The 18811-nt window shown below is 44.9% G+C and overlaps 2 protein-coding genes across 3 annotated transcripts; one reads left to right on the top strand and one right to left on the bottom strand.

The window, feature by feature from the left end:
• Position 1: 1 nt before the first annotated feature.
• On the bottom strand, positions 2 to 1886 carry LOC109882597 (39S ribosomal protein L41, mitochondrial-like). The gene is made up of 2 exons (XM_020474697.2): positions 1757 to 1886; positions 2 to 651 (listed from the first exon to the last, which is right to left on the bottom strand). The coding sequence occupies exon 2, from the start codon at positions 611 to 613 to the stop codon at positions 209 to 211; it is 405 nt and encodes a 134-aa protein (XP_020330286.1). The 5' UTR covers positions 614 to 651; positions 1757 to 1886; the 3' UTR covers positions 2 to 208.
• LOC109882574 (patatin-like phospholipase domain-containing protein 7) lies at positions 1878 to 18811 on the top strand. Of its 2 annotated transcripts, none has more exons than XM_031805838.1 (35): positions 1878 to 1957; positions 2967 to 3019; positions 3178 to 3264; positions 3542 to 3638; positions 3908 to 3981; positions 4707 to 4804; positions 4940 to 5080; positions 5407 to 5566; positions 5804 to 5884; positions 6131 to 6259; positions 7420 to 7428; positions 7597 to 7723; positions 8124 to 8216; positions 8498 to 8601; positions 8981 to 9139; positions 9408 to 9485; positions 9810 to 10015; positions 10193 to 10324; positions 10683 to 10806; positions 11037 to 11226; positions 11970 to 12119; positions 12267 to 12330; positions 12464 to 12632; positions 13074 to 13256; positions 13750 to 13868; positions 14450 to 14606; positions 14826 to 14942; positions 15197 to 15266; positions 15498 to 15614; positions 15824 to 15972; positions 16249 to 16401; positions 16626 to 16742; positions 17092 to 17176; positions 17264 to 17388; positions 18383 to 18811. In XM_031805838.1, exons 2-35 carry the CDS (start codon positions 2969 to 2971, stop codon positions 18425 to 18427), a joined length of 3960 nt encoding a protein of 1319 aa, XP_031661698.1. In that variant the 5' UTR covers positions 1878 to 1957; positions 2967 to 2968; the 3' UTR covers positions 18428 to 18811. The 2 variants fall into 2 exon arrangements, with proteins under 2 accessions (XP_031661698.1, XP_031661694.1); XM_031805834.1 differs by having other exon boundaries at positions 7420 to 7500; positions 18383 to 18810.

The raw sequence follows: 18811 nt of genomic DNA, 5'->3' as shown, positions 1-18811 counted from the left end.
ATATAATATATTTGTTTTTAATTAGAATACCACATACTAGTACTTTCAGCAAGCACATTCACAATACACCACGGTCCAGTAACATATGATCAGCTCAGCGGTCTCAAATGGTTAGCAACTACTTGACCTCCCAACACAAACAAAATTAGTTAACAATCCTTGATACTAAGTCAGAGTTCCAGATAGATCAGATTGGGTGGCCTTTTTATTATATAAAGTTCTTTGGGTATAGTTTGAATAACTTTCCCTCCTGCGTGGGCTCAAATCCGTATTTCTCCAGCTGTTCCTTATCAAATGAGCCTTCCTCAAAGTCTTTCTGGATCTGCTGGGCCACAGCCTCAGAGAACAGACCCTCAGGGGTGACAGCGGGCTCCGTTCCAACCGGGGTGCGGTACGACACGTAGGGCTTGAGTCTGAATCCCTCCAAGTCAGGCACCACAAACTGGGGGATCATTGCCTGTATTGGAACAAATTTTCTGCTGGAGGTTAGTACTCCTGTTGGCTGTGCCCCTCTGCCTTTGTAGTGAGTCCTTGAGCCACGTTTGCTGGTGAATTCAGCCATACGATCAGCTCCTCTCACAATGCCCCGGCGAAGAGCATTCAATACACCCATCGCATCGAAGAGTTTTGGACTCAAACTGTTGGGCAAATCTGTATGGAGTCAATGAAATGGGTGAGATTACAATGGGTACTTTGGTAGCTAACAACAGTAAACATAGCTAACTCACTATTTCCTCACAGCTAGGAATCTACCTCTCAGTTCTTTCACATTAGTTTCAATCAAGTAAAATGAGACTGGGATAAAGAAACAGATTAAAATAGGCATTTGAACTATTGACCATTTGAAACCCCCGTGTGAAAATGTGAGTCGAACTGTTGCAAGATATAACACATTTTTATTTACAATGATGGTTACCAAAAGGCAAAAACGAATCCTGCGGGGACGGGATGAAAATATTTTTGATAAAAAATATTGGACAACACACACCACAACACTACATAAACTAGTATAGTGTAGATAATCATTGTACCAGTTAAACCGCTGTGAAATATAGTTTCCATAACCAAAAACATTGTTGTTTTAGCTGTTTGAAGCTGGTGTACAAAGGTAAAAGAGCAAAAACAAAACTTAACGGTAGCATAGAAATACTGAACATAGAACAGCTTTACCGTTTCTTAGACTTGCTTTCAAGTAGAATGATTTATCTAAAACTAAAATGTCTATGCAGATTTGACCAGGTCGACCGAAAAGTTACATATTGCCACTAATTGAAATAGTGTAGAATTACATTAATTCCTATGAAGGGTGCATTGGAGTCAACATGGGCTTCTTCTGGAGAGTGCCAATACGGTAGTTTCAAAGCCTATCACTGGCCAATATATAGCATTAACAAACCAGGGTTTATACACAATATTATTGTAAACATGACACATATTAAACACGTTCCATATTGTAATTGTTGCTACCTGAAGACATATTCATTGCGAAAAACGTATTGAGCATTGTTGTCTACGCATAGCTTTGTTGGTAGCTGTTGTTAGCTAGCTAAGGTTATTTAGCTTGATTTTGGACCAATGTGTTTTGCTAGCACTACAGTAGTTCGCTAGCTAGCAAAACACATGGGTCAACGACACTTTGACTCTCCGTTTCTAAATAGCTGTACGGTCATTGTGGAAGTAGAAAGCAAGATAAGCACTACATGGCGATTAATATAACTTTAGCGATAATATGTGTCAAATCTATAGCTACACTCACCTTGAACAGCGCCAACAGCAAGATAGACACATTCGAAGAGCCCGACGTCAGAATAAAACGTTTTGCGATTGGTTTGATTCAGTCAGTGGTAGCCAATTGTAATTCCAGATACTGGCAGCGAGTCATCGGGGATAGAAAGACATGCATGTGTACATAAAACTTTGACAGTGGAGATAGTGGAACGTTAGGTAATACGAGCCAGTAAGTATATTATTGTAGCTAATATTTTCATTTAACGTTGTAGTGCAGTGTAAATAATTTATGTTTATTTGACTGCATGGCCGCAGCCGGGGGTGTCAATTGGCATTGGGCAAGTCAGAATAACGGGACTTTGTCTGTTTGCCTGTCAGCCCATTTAGCTCTATGTGACAGTGATACAAATCTGGCCATATAACCGTCGACTGCCTGAACCTATGAGCACCAATTTAATAACTGTGATTAAACGTAACTAATTGGAAATGTGTTCGTATTCTTCCATATGTATGTCGTAGATACATTATAGCTATTTAAGGCAAGGGCGACGTTAGTAGAATGTCAAACCTGTGCGAATTGGCTGTGTCTCTCCGTGATGGGTTTGTTTATCAATATAAGGGCACAGTTAGAGGAAAATACCATACATCCAGATCTTGAAATCAAGCCGGCCATGCACCTGCTCAGTATTTAATGATCTAGGCTAGATCAGGCAAATTTGATATACTCAGGATACTAGGCCCTATGAACAATCTGTTTACTGGGGTGTGTATGAACTTATATCTGTGCGAGATGTCTCTAACGCACACATACAGGTTCAGGGTGTGTAGTGTAGTAGCCTAGACTTTCTACTTGCTTGTGGGTGAGTCTATTCAAGTATGCATGTGCAGTGGCCAGTGGGTGTCTCTGGTTACAGAGTGCAGACCAGGTGCAGACAGACACACTGGCAGTACACTCTGTGACTACAGTCTGTGAGTGATCCAGTGTTCTCATTTGTAATATTAATTTCTTCTCATTTGTGTCTGTTTTGTTAGGGGATGTTTTGGCATATTGGTTTTAGGGTTTCAAGAATTCACATAGTGCTCCTTTTGATGAGGCCTATCAGTGTGTGGAATGATTAGGACATTGCCCTCTGGTTCCATTTCTCAAACAGTGTGAAGAATACTTTATTTAATTTTTTACAGTCTCTTCCACTGTGACTTGGAAAATGCATGTATACTGTTTGCCTTTTTTTGGCTAGGAATGGATGACAAGGTGGATGACAAAGATGAGGACAGCTGCAGTATATACCCGGTAATAAAACCAGTTCTAAATCTCCCACCAATTCAATAGGTCTACTACCCTGTCTATTACACAGTATCCGATTCCATTTCTCCATCTAGGCTTAACCTTCTTGATGCCTGGTCATGAATAGTCATCTGTTGAATGTTGGTTTCCTGCTTGTTTTGTAGAGCCTGGTGCCACTTGGCAGTGAAATTAAGGCCAGGATGCAACATTGGATGGAGGACAGAACAGAGACTGCTATGCCATTGCCATTGGTAGGTAGCTACCCAGCACTCTCCTCTCCAGCACTGACTCTGTGAACAGTGCTGTTGTGACTGTTCTTAGATCACCATGCCAGCAGCCCACTGAGGCTGCATCCAAAATGGCACTCTATTCCCTATAAAGTGTAGGTCTACTAAGGTTCTGGTCCAAAGCAGTGCATTATATAGGGAATAGGGTGCCATTTGGGATGAACTCCTAGCCAATATATTAGATGTCATTGTGGCTGTGGTTTGGTCCACGTCTAATAATCATCTTCTTTTGCCCTCCCAGTGGACTGGTGTGCTGGTCGTAGCTGTACTGACTGTGTTGGCAGTGTCTCTCATCGGCATGGTTGTTTTTTTATTCTACAGAAGATACAAACAGTACAGTCAGTACTTCCTGCCTCCATTCTCTCATAAATGAAGAACTGTTTGATTTATTTGTTTGTATTTATTTAGAATCAGTTGGTGTACCGACCTACCTTTATCTATAAAAGACTAATAATAATAATATATACAGGCAAATATTTCAAACCAATAAAATAGTGAACATTGTTCAAGTTCGTCAAGTTGTAATAAAACAAAGAAAGTAATTTAGCTTTAATAGCCATATAGGCCTATGTGTCATGACAGTATGTGCTGGATGGTTTTTTTTCAGAGGAGCAGCAGCCTCACTATCGCTTCAGGAAAAGAGACAAAGTTATGTTTTATGGCAGAAAGATCATGAGAAAGGTCAGTCCCACACCATCAGGCAATCCCTCGCACATTTTGTCTAGCGTGTCTCCCATAATTGTTTTGTGTCATTTTCAATATAAATAGCACATAGAGATACAGTAAATTACCTGTATGTTAGGCTCTACTGTAGCCTCGTCAAGCAGACCGACCACTGGTTAAGCAGACCGACCACTGTTCAAGCAGACCAACCACTGGTTAAGCAGACCGACCACTGTTCAAGCAGACCGACCACTGGTTAAGCAGACCGACCACTGTTCAAGCAGACCAACCACTGGTTAAGCAGACCGACCACTGTTCAAGCAGACCGACCACTGGTTAAGCAGACCGACCACTGTTCAAGCAGACCGACCACTGGTTAAGCAGACCGACCACTGTTCAAGCAGACCGACCACTGGTTAAGCAGACTGACCACTATTCAAGCAGACCGACCAGGTTTCACTGACCACTGGTTAAGCAGACTGACCAGGTTTCACTGACCACTGGTTAAGCAGACTGACCAGGTTTCACTGACCACTGGTTAAGCAGACTGACCAGGTTTCACTGACCACTGGTTAAGCAGACTGACCAGGTTTCACTGACCACTGGTTAAGCAGACTGACCAGGTTTCATTTCACTTCACTCGTTAGAATGTGAGTTATCACGAGATCAGGCTGGTTTCACAAGGCTAGCTATACTGAATTGATTTAAATTAAAACATCTCTCCCTGTTTTTTACCGTACCAGGTCCAGACCTTGTCCTCTACCTCAACCCCTACCTCTACCTCCGAGTCACAGAAGCAGCGAATCAGGAAGAGAACTAAAGTCCTGTCTATAGCGCGAAAGTGAGTCATGACTACACTGTATTCCGATGATACCTGTAGTGATAACCTCTCTTTTTTCTGATGGTGAACAGTTTGTACGAGTTTTGTATGTTTTAAGGGTACATTTAAACACCACCCTAACACTTTGTGTCCCAGAATACTGCGCATTAGGAGGGAGCCCCCCACCCTGGTGGCTAAGGAGCCCCCTCCCTCTTTGCTGGAGGCTGACCTCACAGAGTTTGACGTGCAGAACTCTCACCTGCCCTCTGAGGTGCTCTACATGCTTAAGAACGTCAGGTAAGGGAACCGTAAACACCCAGACTAGGGACACTCAAATATGGACCTCCAGTCTAGTTCCACTGATGATTTTTAATTCTTACCCTTTAGTCAGGGACTGATTTAGACCCAGGATACCTGGTGAGTGCAATTAACTACCAGGTAAAAACTAAAACCAGAAGTGTAACTGGACCCGAGGTTCAGATTTGAGTGTCCCTCACCTAGACTGAGTAAATGATGGGTTGTCATGTTGTAAGGCGCTGCATTACCAACAGTTGTTTTAGCAAGCCCTATAAATGATAACCCCTGTGTAATCCATCCCACTATGGTCTGTGTGCTGTGTCCAGGGTCCTGGGCCACTTTGAGAAGCCTCTGTTCCTGGAGCTGTGCCGTCACATGGTGTTTGTGCAGCTCCACGAGATGGAGACACTCTTTCGTCCCGGGGACATCGACGACAGCATCTACGTGGTGCAAGACGGCCGTCTGGAGCTCTGCATACGTGAGAGTGTAAGATCCCTACATGCTATATCTATCTGTTGCTGAAGCAACCTCATCATGAATAGGAAAAGGAAGAAGGCCCGCACTCAGATAGAAAGGAAATTGTTTTCCATCTTTGACAAAGGTTTTGCCCAAAAGATCATGAGGGGACGTGGTCTCACCCGTTACGCTGCATTTACAACTACTTGTATTATGTACTTGAAGTTTGATAGTCAAATGCAAGTAACATGTATTTTGTTGTTATAGGATGGGACAGATGTGGTGGTAAAGGAGGTGTTTCCAGGAGACAGTGTCCACAGTCTGCTCAGTATCCTGGATGTCATCACTGTACGTTACGCTTTCCACTCTCATTTACCCTCTGATTCAGCTAGTGCATGTTTATTTATCCACTGCACTCTGATAAGTACCTAAGACACAGGAGGCTGGTGAGGGGCGGACGATTCGTAGTAATGGCTGGAATGGAAAACCATTTGTTTGAGACCATTCCATTCCATCCATTACAATGAGTCTGTACTCCGATTTAAAGTGAGACCAGCCACCAATTCTCGTCCTCTACCCCCCTATGCATCCTAGGGTCACTCAGCCCCCTACAAGACTGTATCTGCCAGAGCTGCAACCCCTTCTACCATACTGCGTCTTCCAGCTGCTGCCTTCCACTCTGTGTTTGAGAAATACCCAGAGACCCTGGTCCGTGTTATCCAGGTACTGTTACTATCAGTGACAGACTGACCTAGGATACATCCCAAATGGCGCACTATTCCCTGTACAGTGCCTATAGAAAGTCTAGACCTCCTTGAACTTCTTCTCTTCACATTTTGCTGCCTTAAAATCTTATCTAAAAATTTATTAAATTAGATTTTTTTCTTACAGATCTACACAACTTACTCCACATTTTCAAAGTGTTTTCAAATGAATAAACAAATAAAAAAACTGAAATAGCGTAATTGGATAAATCTCCGCCCCCCTGAGTTAATACTTGGTGGGAAAACCTTAAGCAGCCATTACAGCTGTGAATCATTCGGAATAAGATTTGACCAACTTTTAGGGAAACATATATCCATTGTTTTTGTCGAAATTGCTAAAGCTCATAATATTTGGTTGGGAATCACTGATGGACAGTAATATTCAAACCTTGTCTCTGATTTGTCATTAAGCAGATTTAATTCAGGACTGAGACTAAATCACTCAACACCTCTTGGAAAGCCATTCTGGTGTGTATTTTTTGCATTCAAATTTGTGTTATTGTGTCACTGAAAAAAACAAAGTTAGGTTTTCAGAAGACTGAGGCAGGTTTTCTCCTTTAATATTTATTTTCATCCTGATAAACTCCCCAGTCCCTGCCCATGACATGCATACCCATAACATGTTGCCGCCACCACCACAATATTGGATTTGACCCAACCCTGTAGTTAATTTATTTGCCATGTTGTCTTGTAGTAGGTTGTGTAGATCTGTAGGAAAGAAATCTGTTTTAATCCCTTTTTAGATTGAATTCTAAGGCAGCAAAATGTGCAAAAAGTTCAAGGGGGTGTAGACTTTCTATAAGCACTGTAAAGTGCACAACTTTTGACTAGGGCCCATATAGTTCTGGTCAAAAGTAATGGACTAAAAAGGGAATAGAGTGCCATTTGGGATGTGGTCTGTACCCAGGGAAATCAGCCATTATATAATATCACTCAAATACTGGAGATCACACCTCCTGCCTGGTTTGTAGGCAACTATGACATTATTCTGTAGTTACACAGCTAAACTCAAAAAACTAAATCACTGAGGATTTTGTATTTTCAGACATTTTCAGGGTTCTGCTCTCTTTACTAAAACAGTGGAGTCATTTGTTGCTTTTTTGTTATTGTCCTTTCTAGATCATCATGGTACGCCTGCAGAGAGTCACCTTCCTAGCCCTTCACAACTACCTAGGCCTTACCACCGAGCTCTTCAATGCAGTATGACACACATACACACACGACTGGGTATTTAATCTTTGAAGGGGATGTATACTCCTGATGGTTCTGTGTGTGTGTTCCATGTGTGTCTTTCAGGAGAGACAGGCGATCCCCCTTGTGGCAGTGCACAGTGTGATAGGTGAAGCCAACCCGAACAGGGGTCGAGACAGACATCAATCTCGATCTGATGAGTCTGGCCATGAGAAGGGGCCCAGCGACACAGGTCAGTTATTATGGGATGGTCATCTCACTGGTAAATGCCAGCATAGAAACCAATGTTAATTCTAGCTTTGGTTTTGCATACGGTTCCAAACATTCCGGTAACTTTCCCCCCCAAAAAAACAAATCCCATTTGGAAGATTCCTGGAATCAGGAGGGAATTAACAGGATGTCTGGGAATCCTCCAAGTGGGGTTTCTGGAAAACCTGGCAATTTGTGGAAAGTTACTGGAAATGTGCAACCCTAGTCTGCATTATGTCTGGATTACATTTGGATTACCATATCATGAAAATATGAATCCAGATGGATAAGTGTGGAGGTTGTTATGTTATGTCACTATGAAGAATGGTGGCTTGCTGGAAAGCAGGACATACTCATGGCATAGCTGTATGGTGTTGTTTCAGAAATTGGAGAGAGGAAGTCCTGTCTTTCAAATAGCAGCCCAACCACTAAAGGAAAAAGTTCTCGCTCCCAGTCCACTCCTCTGGCAGTGTCAAGTAAGCATACATTACCACACACACACACACACACACACACACACACACACACACACACACACACACACACACACACACACACACACACACACACACACACACACTGGTCAGACCACATAGTAGTGACCTGTACTGTAAATCTTAAGATATTGTTGAGGAATTGCACTTACAAACAAACAAAGTTTTTGCGTAAGTAGTGTTTTGTGAATCCGGCCCTGTACTGTACAAGCCCTGCTCCGTGTGTCTGAATGCTTTTTGTCTCTCTCCTCACACTCTTTGAGGTGCCACATCGGCTGACCTCAACATGGCATATCAGCGAGCCAGAATATCAGAAGAAGCAGCTAAAGCAGACACACCACCACCAAGTCCCCAGGTCCCACACAAGGTCTGTGATGCACTGCAGATTTACTAGACACATTGTGTAACAACGTCCATAAGATACATAGTCAGAGACATTCCTAGTTATGTCTCTGACTCTCTCTCTGACTCTTCCTCTCTCAATTCAGTACAATTCAAAGGGCTTTATTGGTATGGGAAAATATGTTTATTTCCCCATACATTACATTACATCTGAGGGAAATATGTGTGCCTAATCTGGTCATACATTTGACAGGAGGTTAGGAAGTGCAGCTCAGTTTCCACGTCATTTTGTGGGCAGTGGGCACATTGGCAGACTTGGCTCTCAAGAGAAGATAGGCTATGGCAGCCTCTCTCAATAGCAAGGCCATACTCACCCCCTCCCCTTTCTCCCTTTCATTCATCAGTCCATTCTGAAGAAGAGTGTGACCATGGTGCACACTCCCTCTGCTGTGTTTCACTACTCTGAGGCTGGAGGAGGTCAGTCAGGTCACATCCACCACAGCAAGGTCAACGCCATCTTCCAGGCTGCCAAGAAGGACCTGCAGCGCGTCATACAACTACAGGTACTGGATGGCTCTCTCTGGGTCTCCGTATAAACTAGAACACATCCAACGGGCTGGCCCTGGAGAGCCAATGTATGTGCAGGCTTTTGTTCCAGTCCAGAACTAACACCTGATTCAACTAATCACAGTCCAAATGGAAGACAATTTATTCTTCATCAAAGAGCTGGGCTGGAACAGAAGCTGCACACACACTGCAGGAGTTTGGACATTCCTGACATATTTTCTGACCCTCTTCTTACCTCCCTATCTCTCTCCTGCTCTCTGTCAGGACCCCAGTCTGCTGGAGGGCAGGGTGACTCTGCGTCAGGTCAAAGCTGGCTGTGTGTTGAACAGCCAGGGGGACCAGGTCTGTCAGTCTGTCTGCATGCTGCCTGGTAGTGGTAGACATAGCCTTTAGCCCTGAGGCTAGAGCTCACCTCAGTAAAACATCTGCTTCTTCTCTGTCAGCAGCACGGCCAGAAACGGTCAACGTCATTTGTCATTTTGCGTCATTTTATAAGTGGTTCATTTATGTGTGTCAAAAGGCACTATTCCCTATAGGGTGGACTACTTCTGACCAGGGCTCTAGTCAAAAGTAGTGCACTATTTGGAGAATAGGGTGCCATTTGGGACTCGTCCATTGACATTATGTATAGCTGTATCTCCCTGTGCCGTCTGTTCCCTATGGTAGGATGCAAGTGTGCAGTTTGTGATCTCGGGGGCGCTCCATGTGTACCAGCGGACGATCGACCGCGAGGAGGACACCCTGCTGTTTCTGACTCACCCAGGGGAGATGGTGGGTCATCTGGCCGTGCTGACTGGTGAACCCCTCATCTTCAGCGTCCGAGCACACAGGGACTGCACCTTCCTGTCTATCTCTAAAGCTGCCTTCTATGAGTATGCCATTTTCCTTGTGTATAGACACACACACGCACACACACTCGACGTCTGATGACAGTATTGTTACTGTAATTCTCATATTTGTCCCAGACCCTGTTGTCCCACACCCTGTTGGTGTGCATGTTTTTGTGCACAGTAGTTGCTGTCTGAATATGTGAATGTGGGTCTATGTAGGATCATGCGCGAAGAGCCAAGGGTGGTGCTGAATGTGGCTCACACCGTGGTGAAGAGGGTGTCAGGCTTCGTCAGGCAGATAGACTTTGCTCTGGACTGGATGGCTGTGGAGGCTGGCCGCACTGTCTACAGGTACCTGCTGAATAGCATAGAAGTACATATAGAACACTAGAATGGACATAGGCATCCTAGCAACATGGCAAAAAAACATCCATCTTGGTCAGGGGATTATAGGATCTCTATGCTGAATGGTCTCATATCCTCTATCTCCCTCAAATTCAAACCTGGACCTCGAAACCAGTTCCAATGCGTTAAAAAAAATATATATTCCCCTCTAAATAGGGACTGATTTAGACCTGGGACATCAGGTGGATGCAATGAATTATCAGGTAGAACAGAAAACCAGCAGGCTCTGGACCTCGTAGGGTCAGAGTTGAATAGTCTGGTCTATCTGTTTCTCTGTCTAACTGCTGCATCCAACCGTTCCTAGGCAGGGAGACAAGTCGGACAGCACCTTCATCGTCCTCAGTGGCCGCCTGCGCTCTGTCATCGCAAAGGATGATGGGAAGAAGGAGTTGGCCGGAGAGTATGGTCGCGGTGACCTCATAGGGGTGGTGAGTGCTCTATAATCCCATATTCTTTATGGTTGATGTATTTAACTCTAGCCTGGTCCCAGACCTGTTTGTGCTATCATGTCAATTATTTGTCACCCATTGTCGTGGCTTGACAAAGAGTGACAATGAGTTGGGAAGAGCACAAACAAATCTGGGACCAGGCTAATTTAACTTCAAGAGATGGAACCCTTGATTAACTGTTATTCATAGAACTTGTGTGGTGTCCTCAGGTGGAGGCCCTGACCCACATGAACCGAGCCACTACAGTGCACGCCATCAGGGACTCTGAGCTAGCCAAGCTGCCTGAGGGGGCCCTCAGCTCCATCAAGAGGAGGTATCCGCAGGTAGTGACCAGACTCATCCATCTGCTGGGACAGAAGATCCTTGGAAATATGCAGCAGGTTCACGGACCCTTGGCAGGTTAGTGTACACTACCGTTCAAAAGATTGGGGTCACTTGGAAATGTCCTTGTTTTGGAAAGAAAATCACATTTTTTTGTCCAGTTTGCACTGTTCTATGATCGGAGTAGTACACAGCGCTTTACAAGATCTTCAGTTTCTTGGCAATTTCTCGCATGGAATAGCCTTTATTTCTCAGAACAAAAATAGACTGACGAGTTTCAGAAGAAAGGTCTTTGTTTCTGGCCATTTTGAGCCTCTAATCGAACCCACAAACACTGATGCTCCAGATACTTAATTAGTCTACAGAAGGACAATTTTATCACTTCTTTAATCAGAACAACAGTTTTCAGCTATGCTAACATAATTGAAAAAGGGTTTTCTAATAATCAATTAGCCTTTAAAAATTATAAACTTGGATTAGCTAACACAACGTGCCATTGGAACACAGGAGTGATGGTTGCTGATAATGGGCCTCTGTACGCCTATGTAGATATTCCATAAAAAATCAGCCATTTCCAGCTACAATAGTCATTTACAACATCAACAATGTCTACACTGTATTTCGGATCAATTTTAATGGACTTTAATGGACTTTTCTTGTTTCAAAAACAAGGACATTTCGAAGTGACCCAAATCTTTTGAACGGTGGTGTATATTTAAAATGTATGTGTCAGGGGGATAGTGTGTGTGTTCTTGTATTCTGTCTGTGTCAACCACCCATGGTGTTTCAGCGATGCCTCTGTCTTCCTGCCTCTGTTGTAGCCCGTGGTCTGACGCTACAACCCCCCAGCAGTAAGTGGGATTCAGGGAGCCCGGCCTCTAACCTGTCCACTGTGACCATCCTGCCTGTGTCAGAGGAGGTGCCTCTTACAGCCTTCACACTGGAGCTGCAGCATGCACTCAGTGCCATTGGTACATATCATTACTACTAGTCCTGCTTCACCACTCCCGGTGACACAAACAGATGTCGTTGGACTAAAAAGTGAACTACGACTACTAATTATATAGCTTGCTGGTCTACATTCAGCATGTACTATTTGATTTATGTTGGACTTTTAGGTCCCACCTTACTCTTGACCAGTGACATCATCAAACAGCGACTGGGTGCTGCCGCACTGGACAGGTAGGAATGACGTAATCATTTCAGGCACGCACGCTGTTGTCTGCGTTAGCATATTTGTGTCAAGATCAGCTGGTTGTCATAGTTGAAGGAAACATTTGAAAGGATACACACATCTCAACCCTCTCCTCTGTAGTGTGCATGAGTACCGCCTGTCCAGCTGGCTGGGGCAGCAGGAGGACATCCACCGCATCGTTCTCTACCAATCAGACGATACCTTGACCCCCTGGACCCAGCGCTGCATCCGCCAGGCCGACTGCATCATCATAGTGGGACTGGGAGAGGCCGAGCCGACCGTGGGCGAGGTATAACATTTTTAAAATGCACAACAGGGGCAGCTCAATAAGAAACAACATATAGCTGTGGAACCCTATCTGCCTAATGGGTTTTAGGAAAGTCGAGGGCTTACTTTGTTTTATGCAGTCTCTATGAAGTGGGATAACTGGCCTACTGAGTGTATGTGGGGATTAAGCTTCTTAATTAGCTTCGCTAGGATTAACCCCTTTTAGTAAGACAGTTTATTAGGGGTTAAATGATTGTAGCTTAATGAGGAAGAAGAGAAACAAGGCTTGTCTCTTTCAGACTCTGCTGTCTGATTGACATGAAGGACAAATCTCAAATGACACCAAATCCCTCTTGTACAGTGCATTACTTATAGTGTGCCATTTGGGACTCACCCTTAATTTAGGCCTCCTCCACTGTGGGTGTGACGCTGTTGTCCCTGTGCTGTGGCCTCTGTCCCCTAGTTGGAGCGGATGCTGGAGGGCAGTGCAGTGCGGGCCCAGAAGCAGCTGATCCTGCTGCACAGGGAGGACGGTCCCCCGCCTCAGGGCACTGTGGAGTGGCTCAACATGAGGAGCTGGATCTCCAGACACCTGCACCTCTCCTGTCCACACAGGGTCTTCTCCAAGAGGAGTCTGCCTAAACTGGTACCCTATATACACACACATACACAGGCATGCACACACGCGCAGGCAGGAACAGAGACAGGAAGGCACACATACATACACCCCCGTCCTGCCCAAATGTGGTATTTTCCAGTAGTAGCCTGTCCATGCTAGTACACACACACCTCAGCCAGAATAGTCATAGCTCCTCTCACTGACTAGACAGTATTCAACCTACTTTTTCAATCTTGGCTTTTGAACTGCAGCTTGGTTCACTCTGCCTCACAGCTCATATGATGCACGTCTCAGAAGGAAGCTTTTAGATAACATTACTGAGCTTTCCGAAAACAATCTTGACCTAGGCTGCTTCCCAAATGGCACCCTATTTCTTATATAATGTATAGCTCTCTGGTCAAAAGTAGTGCACTAGGGAATAGGGTGCCAATTGAGACGAATCACACATTTGCTGACTCTTCCCCTCTACCTCTGCTCCTGTGGTGCTGTGCTCCTGTGGTCCTGCTGTGGTTGTCCTCAGAGAGAGATGTACCAGCGTGTGTTCCAGAAGCCTCCAGACCGCCACTCTGACTTCAGCCGTCTGGCCAGAGTCCTGACAGGCAACACCATCGCCCTGGTGCTGGGGGGAGGGGGTGCAAGGTGCTGCTAATCTCTTTCCAGACCTCACACCCCAATGTAACATGCTGCACTATCAGTAGTACCTTTTTAGTGGATTAGATCTGGCATCTGCAGTCGTCACATTACGATTTTTACGCCGCAGATTTTTACAACTGCAATTATTCAAACATTCTTTTAGGATTATAGTCCCTGGTTATGGTTTTCCTGGTTTTTGCCCAACTTTAAATCATTTTCATATTTCTAGTATAGAGAGTGTGTGGCTGTTTTGTGTCCTTGTTCTCTCTGGATGCCTCTTTCCTCTGTCTACCTTGCTGTGAGGCCTCTGTCTACCTTGCTATGAGGCCTCTGTCTTTCGATAATGGCTTTTCTGTCTTTCTTTTCTGCTCTCTGTTCTTGTTCCCTTTTGCTCTGGCATGTCCAGGAGCTGGGTCACGGTGGGTATATTCTCTAGTCCCGTCAACACTGCTCCCTCTGACTGTCCACTAAAACGCTTCCTTAGGCTAAACGTCCCCCCTCTTATACTCACACACCGACTGTGCTTTATTGTCCAATTTCATGTTTTGGACTCTGTGTAACCTACCTGTGGTCCGTCTCCCTCCTAGGGGTTGCTGTCAGGTTGGTATCCTGCGGGCGCTCAATGAGGCGGGTATCCCTGTGGACATGGTGGGCGGCACCTCCATCGGCTCCCTGATGGGGGCGCTGTACGCTGAGGAGAAGAGCAACAGCCGAATGAGGGTCCGCGCTCGCGAGTGGGCCATGGTGAGAAGATACAGGACGGCCGAAGCTGGGCTCACTGCATAAGAGGATGTTGTCCTAATCCCAAATGGTACCCTATTCCCCATGTAGTGCACTACTTTTGACCAGGGCACTAGTCAGAAGTAACGCACTAAATAGGGAATAGGGTTTAAGACGTAGCCGTTGTCTTTGGCTCCAGAGAAGTTGATCGTAAGGTATCTCTCCACCTCTCTCCAACACCAGGACATGAGGTCCATCTTCAAGAAGGTGTTCGACCTGACGTACCCGGTGACCTCCATGTTCTCTGGGGCCTCCTTTAATAACAGCGTCAGCGCTGTATTTAAGGGCAAACAGATCGAGGTGAGAGGACAGGGGGTTGTAGTCCACACTCCACTTGACAGGATCCCAATGCGAATAGTGATGGTTTTAATTAGGCCTCAGTGATCAGTTTAAAAATCCGGATTATTTATTCATCCCTAGATTTGACCCATACTTATAACTGCTGGCTTATGACATCCATTCAACATGACAATACCGGGTCAGCTCATAGTTTATTTTCATCAGCTAAACATTTCTTCTCCTCTCTCTCTTTCCCCCGCATGCTACTCTCCTAGGACCTGTGGATCCCCTACTTCAACATCACCACAGATATCACTGCTTCATCCATGAGGGTTCACACTGACGGTCTGTCTGGCTTTATTCTCAATGTCGAAAATGGCACCCTATTCCCTATATATATAGTGTACTACTTTTGACCAGGGTTCCGTAGGGCTCAGGTTTAAAACTACTGTACTATATAGGGAAAAGGAGGCAATTTGATACGGGTCAAAAGTAGTGCACTATGTAGTGCACTATGTCATTTGGGACCTTTGACTCTGTTGAGGTATTGAACCTCAGCATGCCCTCCTCTTGTAGGTTCCCTATGGAGGTATGTGCGTGCCAGCATGTCACTGTCTGGGTACCTGCCACCCCTCTGTGACCCCAAAGATGGACACTTACTCATGGACGGTGGCTACATAAATAACCTACCTGGTCAGTATGTATATGCCATGTCTCAAACAACTATAAAACATGATGTTAAAAGTCAGCATACATGAATAGTTATACTGTACAAGTTAGAGACATTACCTTGCATGTGATGTACACAGTAGATGCCATGGCTATTGGTCAGTGTTTGTCACTATCTCTCTCTCTCACCTTCACGTTATATATATGTATATATATGTATTTATATTATATAGCTGATGTAGCTCGCTCCATGGGAGCCAAAGTAGTAATAGCCATCGATGTGGGCAGCCAGGACGAGACTAACCTCACCAACTACGGTGACTCACTGTCTGGCTGGTGGCTGCTATGGAAACGCTTCAACCCCCTGGCAAAGAAAGTCCAGGTGAGTCAGGAGGATGTAAAAAAAATCATGCTCACAACCTAGAATACCTTGTGGTCATTTAGTTCACGATGATTCATATCTGCTGATCACAACGGATCTATCTAGCCTGTTTTAGAGTGCTCCAACTCCTGTTGACCATATTAGTACTTTTTGGATGCTTTTCCTGGGTAAGCCCTATTGTTGTTGAGGACAACCTGCTACTCTCCTTTGTTTGCTGAGGCACGGAGGCCTACCTGAACTCAGGTCTATTTCTGTATTCTTCTACTCCTCTATAAGGTCCTGAACATGGCTGAGATCCAGACCAGGCTTGCGTATGTGTGCTGCGTTCGTCAGCTGGAGTTAGTTAAAGACAGCGAGTACTGCGAGTACATCCGGCCGCCCATTGATCACTACGGCACCTTAGAGTTTGGCAAGTTCGATGAGATCGCCGTGAGTGGCCCTCTTTTTCTCACTGGGTGCGTCCCAAATGATACCCTATATGGTGCACTGCTTTTGACCACAGCCCGTAAAGTAGTGCACTATATAGAGAAAAGGGTGACATTGGGGACCCAGACACTGTCTCCATGGCTCTCCATCTGTCTCGTCTCATCATAATCTCACCTAATCCCCCCCCCCCCCCCTTCTCCCTCTGTCTCTCGCTCTCTCTGTCTCAGGAAGTGGGCTACCAGCACTGTAAGACAGTGTTTGACATGTGGAGTCGTAGTGGGGTTGTGGACAAGATGATGAAAGACAGACATCAAGAGGAATTTCATAACACGAAGAGTGGCAATGTGCGTTAGCTAGTTACACAGACCGGTTCTCAACTGCACCACACCTTGTTTCTATTTCAGATGTTGCAGCAGCTATTCCAATCCCACTTCAGCCTTGGTTGCACATCTCATTGGTTCAGAATTGTTTTTTACATGTTTTTTTTGTGTGTCGTTTTTGACTGATTGCTTCCAATACTAGCAGTTATGAAATGGACTGTGGCAATTTCCTAATTTACAGTTGCCAATAAATGTTCCTTTAGACTGTTGACTGGTGTGTGTGTGTGTGTGTGTGTGTGTGTGTGTGTGTGTGTGTGTGTGTGTGTGTGTGTGTGTGTGTGTGTGTGTGTGTGTGTGTGTGTGTGCGTTTTAGGTGGTCACGTGTCCCAATGCCTCCTTCACTGACCTGGCAGAGATTGTCTCTCGAATTGAGCCTGTCAAACCAGTCCTGGTGGAAGGTGAGAGGGACACACACACACACTTCCTGTACCTATTTGGTTCCTGTGTTATTCTCTACACCTTCTCTGTCTTGCTCTCTCCCTCAGAGTTATCAGATGAATACCAAACAGACTATGATGAGGAGGCTATAGAGAGTGCTCTCTCTGACTTTGACATGTCCAACCCCAACAGTGGAGCGGAACACACAGAGGGGGAGGAGACTGCAGACACAGTATGTACAAGGTTGAAGTCCAAATGGCCCCCTATTCCCAATTGGGACGCACACATATACCCACTGAAGCAGGATCCAGGATTACCTTTAGGGAAATTATGCTAACTAGTAAATAAACAATATACCAAGGAATCTTCCAGAGATGAAAAAAATGAAAAAAGTCAAGAGATCAGTTTTACACAACCGATGTTGTGTTGTTTGATCTTCTACAGTAGACAGAGACCAGGCTGCTTTAACTACTCACCTCTTTTTCACTCTCTCTCTCTCTCTCTCTCTCTCTTTCTACCTCTCTCTCTCTCTCTCTCTCTTTATACCTCTCTCTCTCTCTTTCTACCTCTCTCTCTCTCTCTCTCTCTTTATACCTCTCTCTCTCTCTTTCTACCTCTCTCTCTCTCTCTCTCTCTCTTTATACCTCTCTCTCTCTCTTTCTACCTCTCTCTCTCTCTCTCTCTTTCTACCTCTCTCTCTCTCTTTCTACCTCTCTCTCTCTCTCTCTCTCTCTTTATACCTCTCTCTCTCTCTTTCTACCTCTCTCTCTCTCTCTTTCTACCTCTCTCTCTCTCTTTCTACCTCTCTCTCTCTCTTTCTACCTCTCTCTCTCTCTCTCTCTCTCTCTTTCTACCTCTCTCTCTCTTTCTACCTCTCTCTCTCTTTCTACCTCTCCCTCTCTCTACCTCTCTCTCTCTTTCTACCTCTCCCTCTCTCTCTCTCTTTCTACCTCTCCCCCCCTCTCTCTCTCTCTCTTTCTACCTCTCTCTCTCTCTCTCTTTCTAACTCTCTCTCTCTTTCTACCTCTCTCTCTCTTTCTACCTCTCTCTCTCTCTTTCTACCTCTCTCTCTCTCTCTTTCTACCTCTCTCTCTCTCTTTCTACCTCTCTCTCTCTCTCTCTCTCTTTCTACCTCTCTCTCTCTCTCTCTCTCTCTCTCTCTCTCTCTCTCTCTCTCTCTCTCTCTCTCTCTCTCTCTCTCTCTCTCCTCTCTCTCTCTCTCTCAGGATGAAGAGATTCAGATCAAGGTCCGATGTCACCAAACCGCATGACCACCAAACCGTCAGACTGTGCTGATGATGCATACATCCAGTTAGCAGTGGTCCTCAATGCCAGTCTAGACTTTTCAAAATGCACTATTTAAAAAATATATTTTAGCAGATGCTCTGCAGTATGTCCAAACATGAATGAAGGACAAATGTACACTTTGTCCTCTTTGACATCAAAAAGGATTTTCCCAATCAGGGAGCAGAGATTTATATTATATCACTAATATCGTATCATATACACACCTAGAGGGGAGGTGTGGAATGTACAATGTGAATTGTGAGTTCATTTAGGGGAGCCAAAATAAGCGCAAGTCATACAGTTGAAGTCGGAAGTTTACATACACTTAGGTTGGAGTCATTTAAAACTTGTTTTTCAACCACTCCACA

This window comes from Oncorhynchus kisutch, linkage group LG3, assembly GCF_002021735.2.
Source record: "Oncorhynchus kisutch isolate 150728-3 linkage group LG3, Okis_V2, whole genome shotgun sequence".
In the NCBI taxonomy this organism is placed as follows: Eukaryota; Metazoa; Chordata; class Actinopteri; order Salmoniformes; family Salmonidae; genus Oncorhynchus; species Oncorhynchus kisutch.
The sequence above is the reverse complement of the archived record's forward strand: the minus strand, read 5'-3'. Positions and strand labels throughout refer to the sequence as shown.

Bases quoted from the DNA above. Each gene is read 5' to 3' on its own strand.
- LOC109882574 (XM_031805834.1), top strand. From the start codon at position 2,969: ATGGATGACAAGGTGGATGACAAAGATGAGGACAGCTGCAGTATATAC. The intron at 4,805-4,939 runs GTGAGTCATGAC...TTTGTGTCCCAG, and splicing joins GTCCTGTCTATAGCGCGAAA to AATACTGCGCATTAGGAGGG. The intron at 9,140-9,407 runs GTACTGGATGGC...GCTCTCTGTCAG, and splicing joins AGCGCGTCATACAACTACAG to GACCCCAGTCTGCTGGAGGG.
- LOC109882597 (XM_020474697.2), bottom strand. From the start codon at position 613: ATGGGTGTATTGAATGCTCTTCGCCGGGGCATTGTGAGAGGAGCTGAT.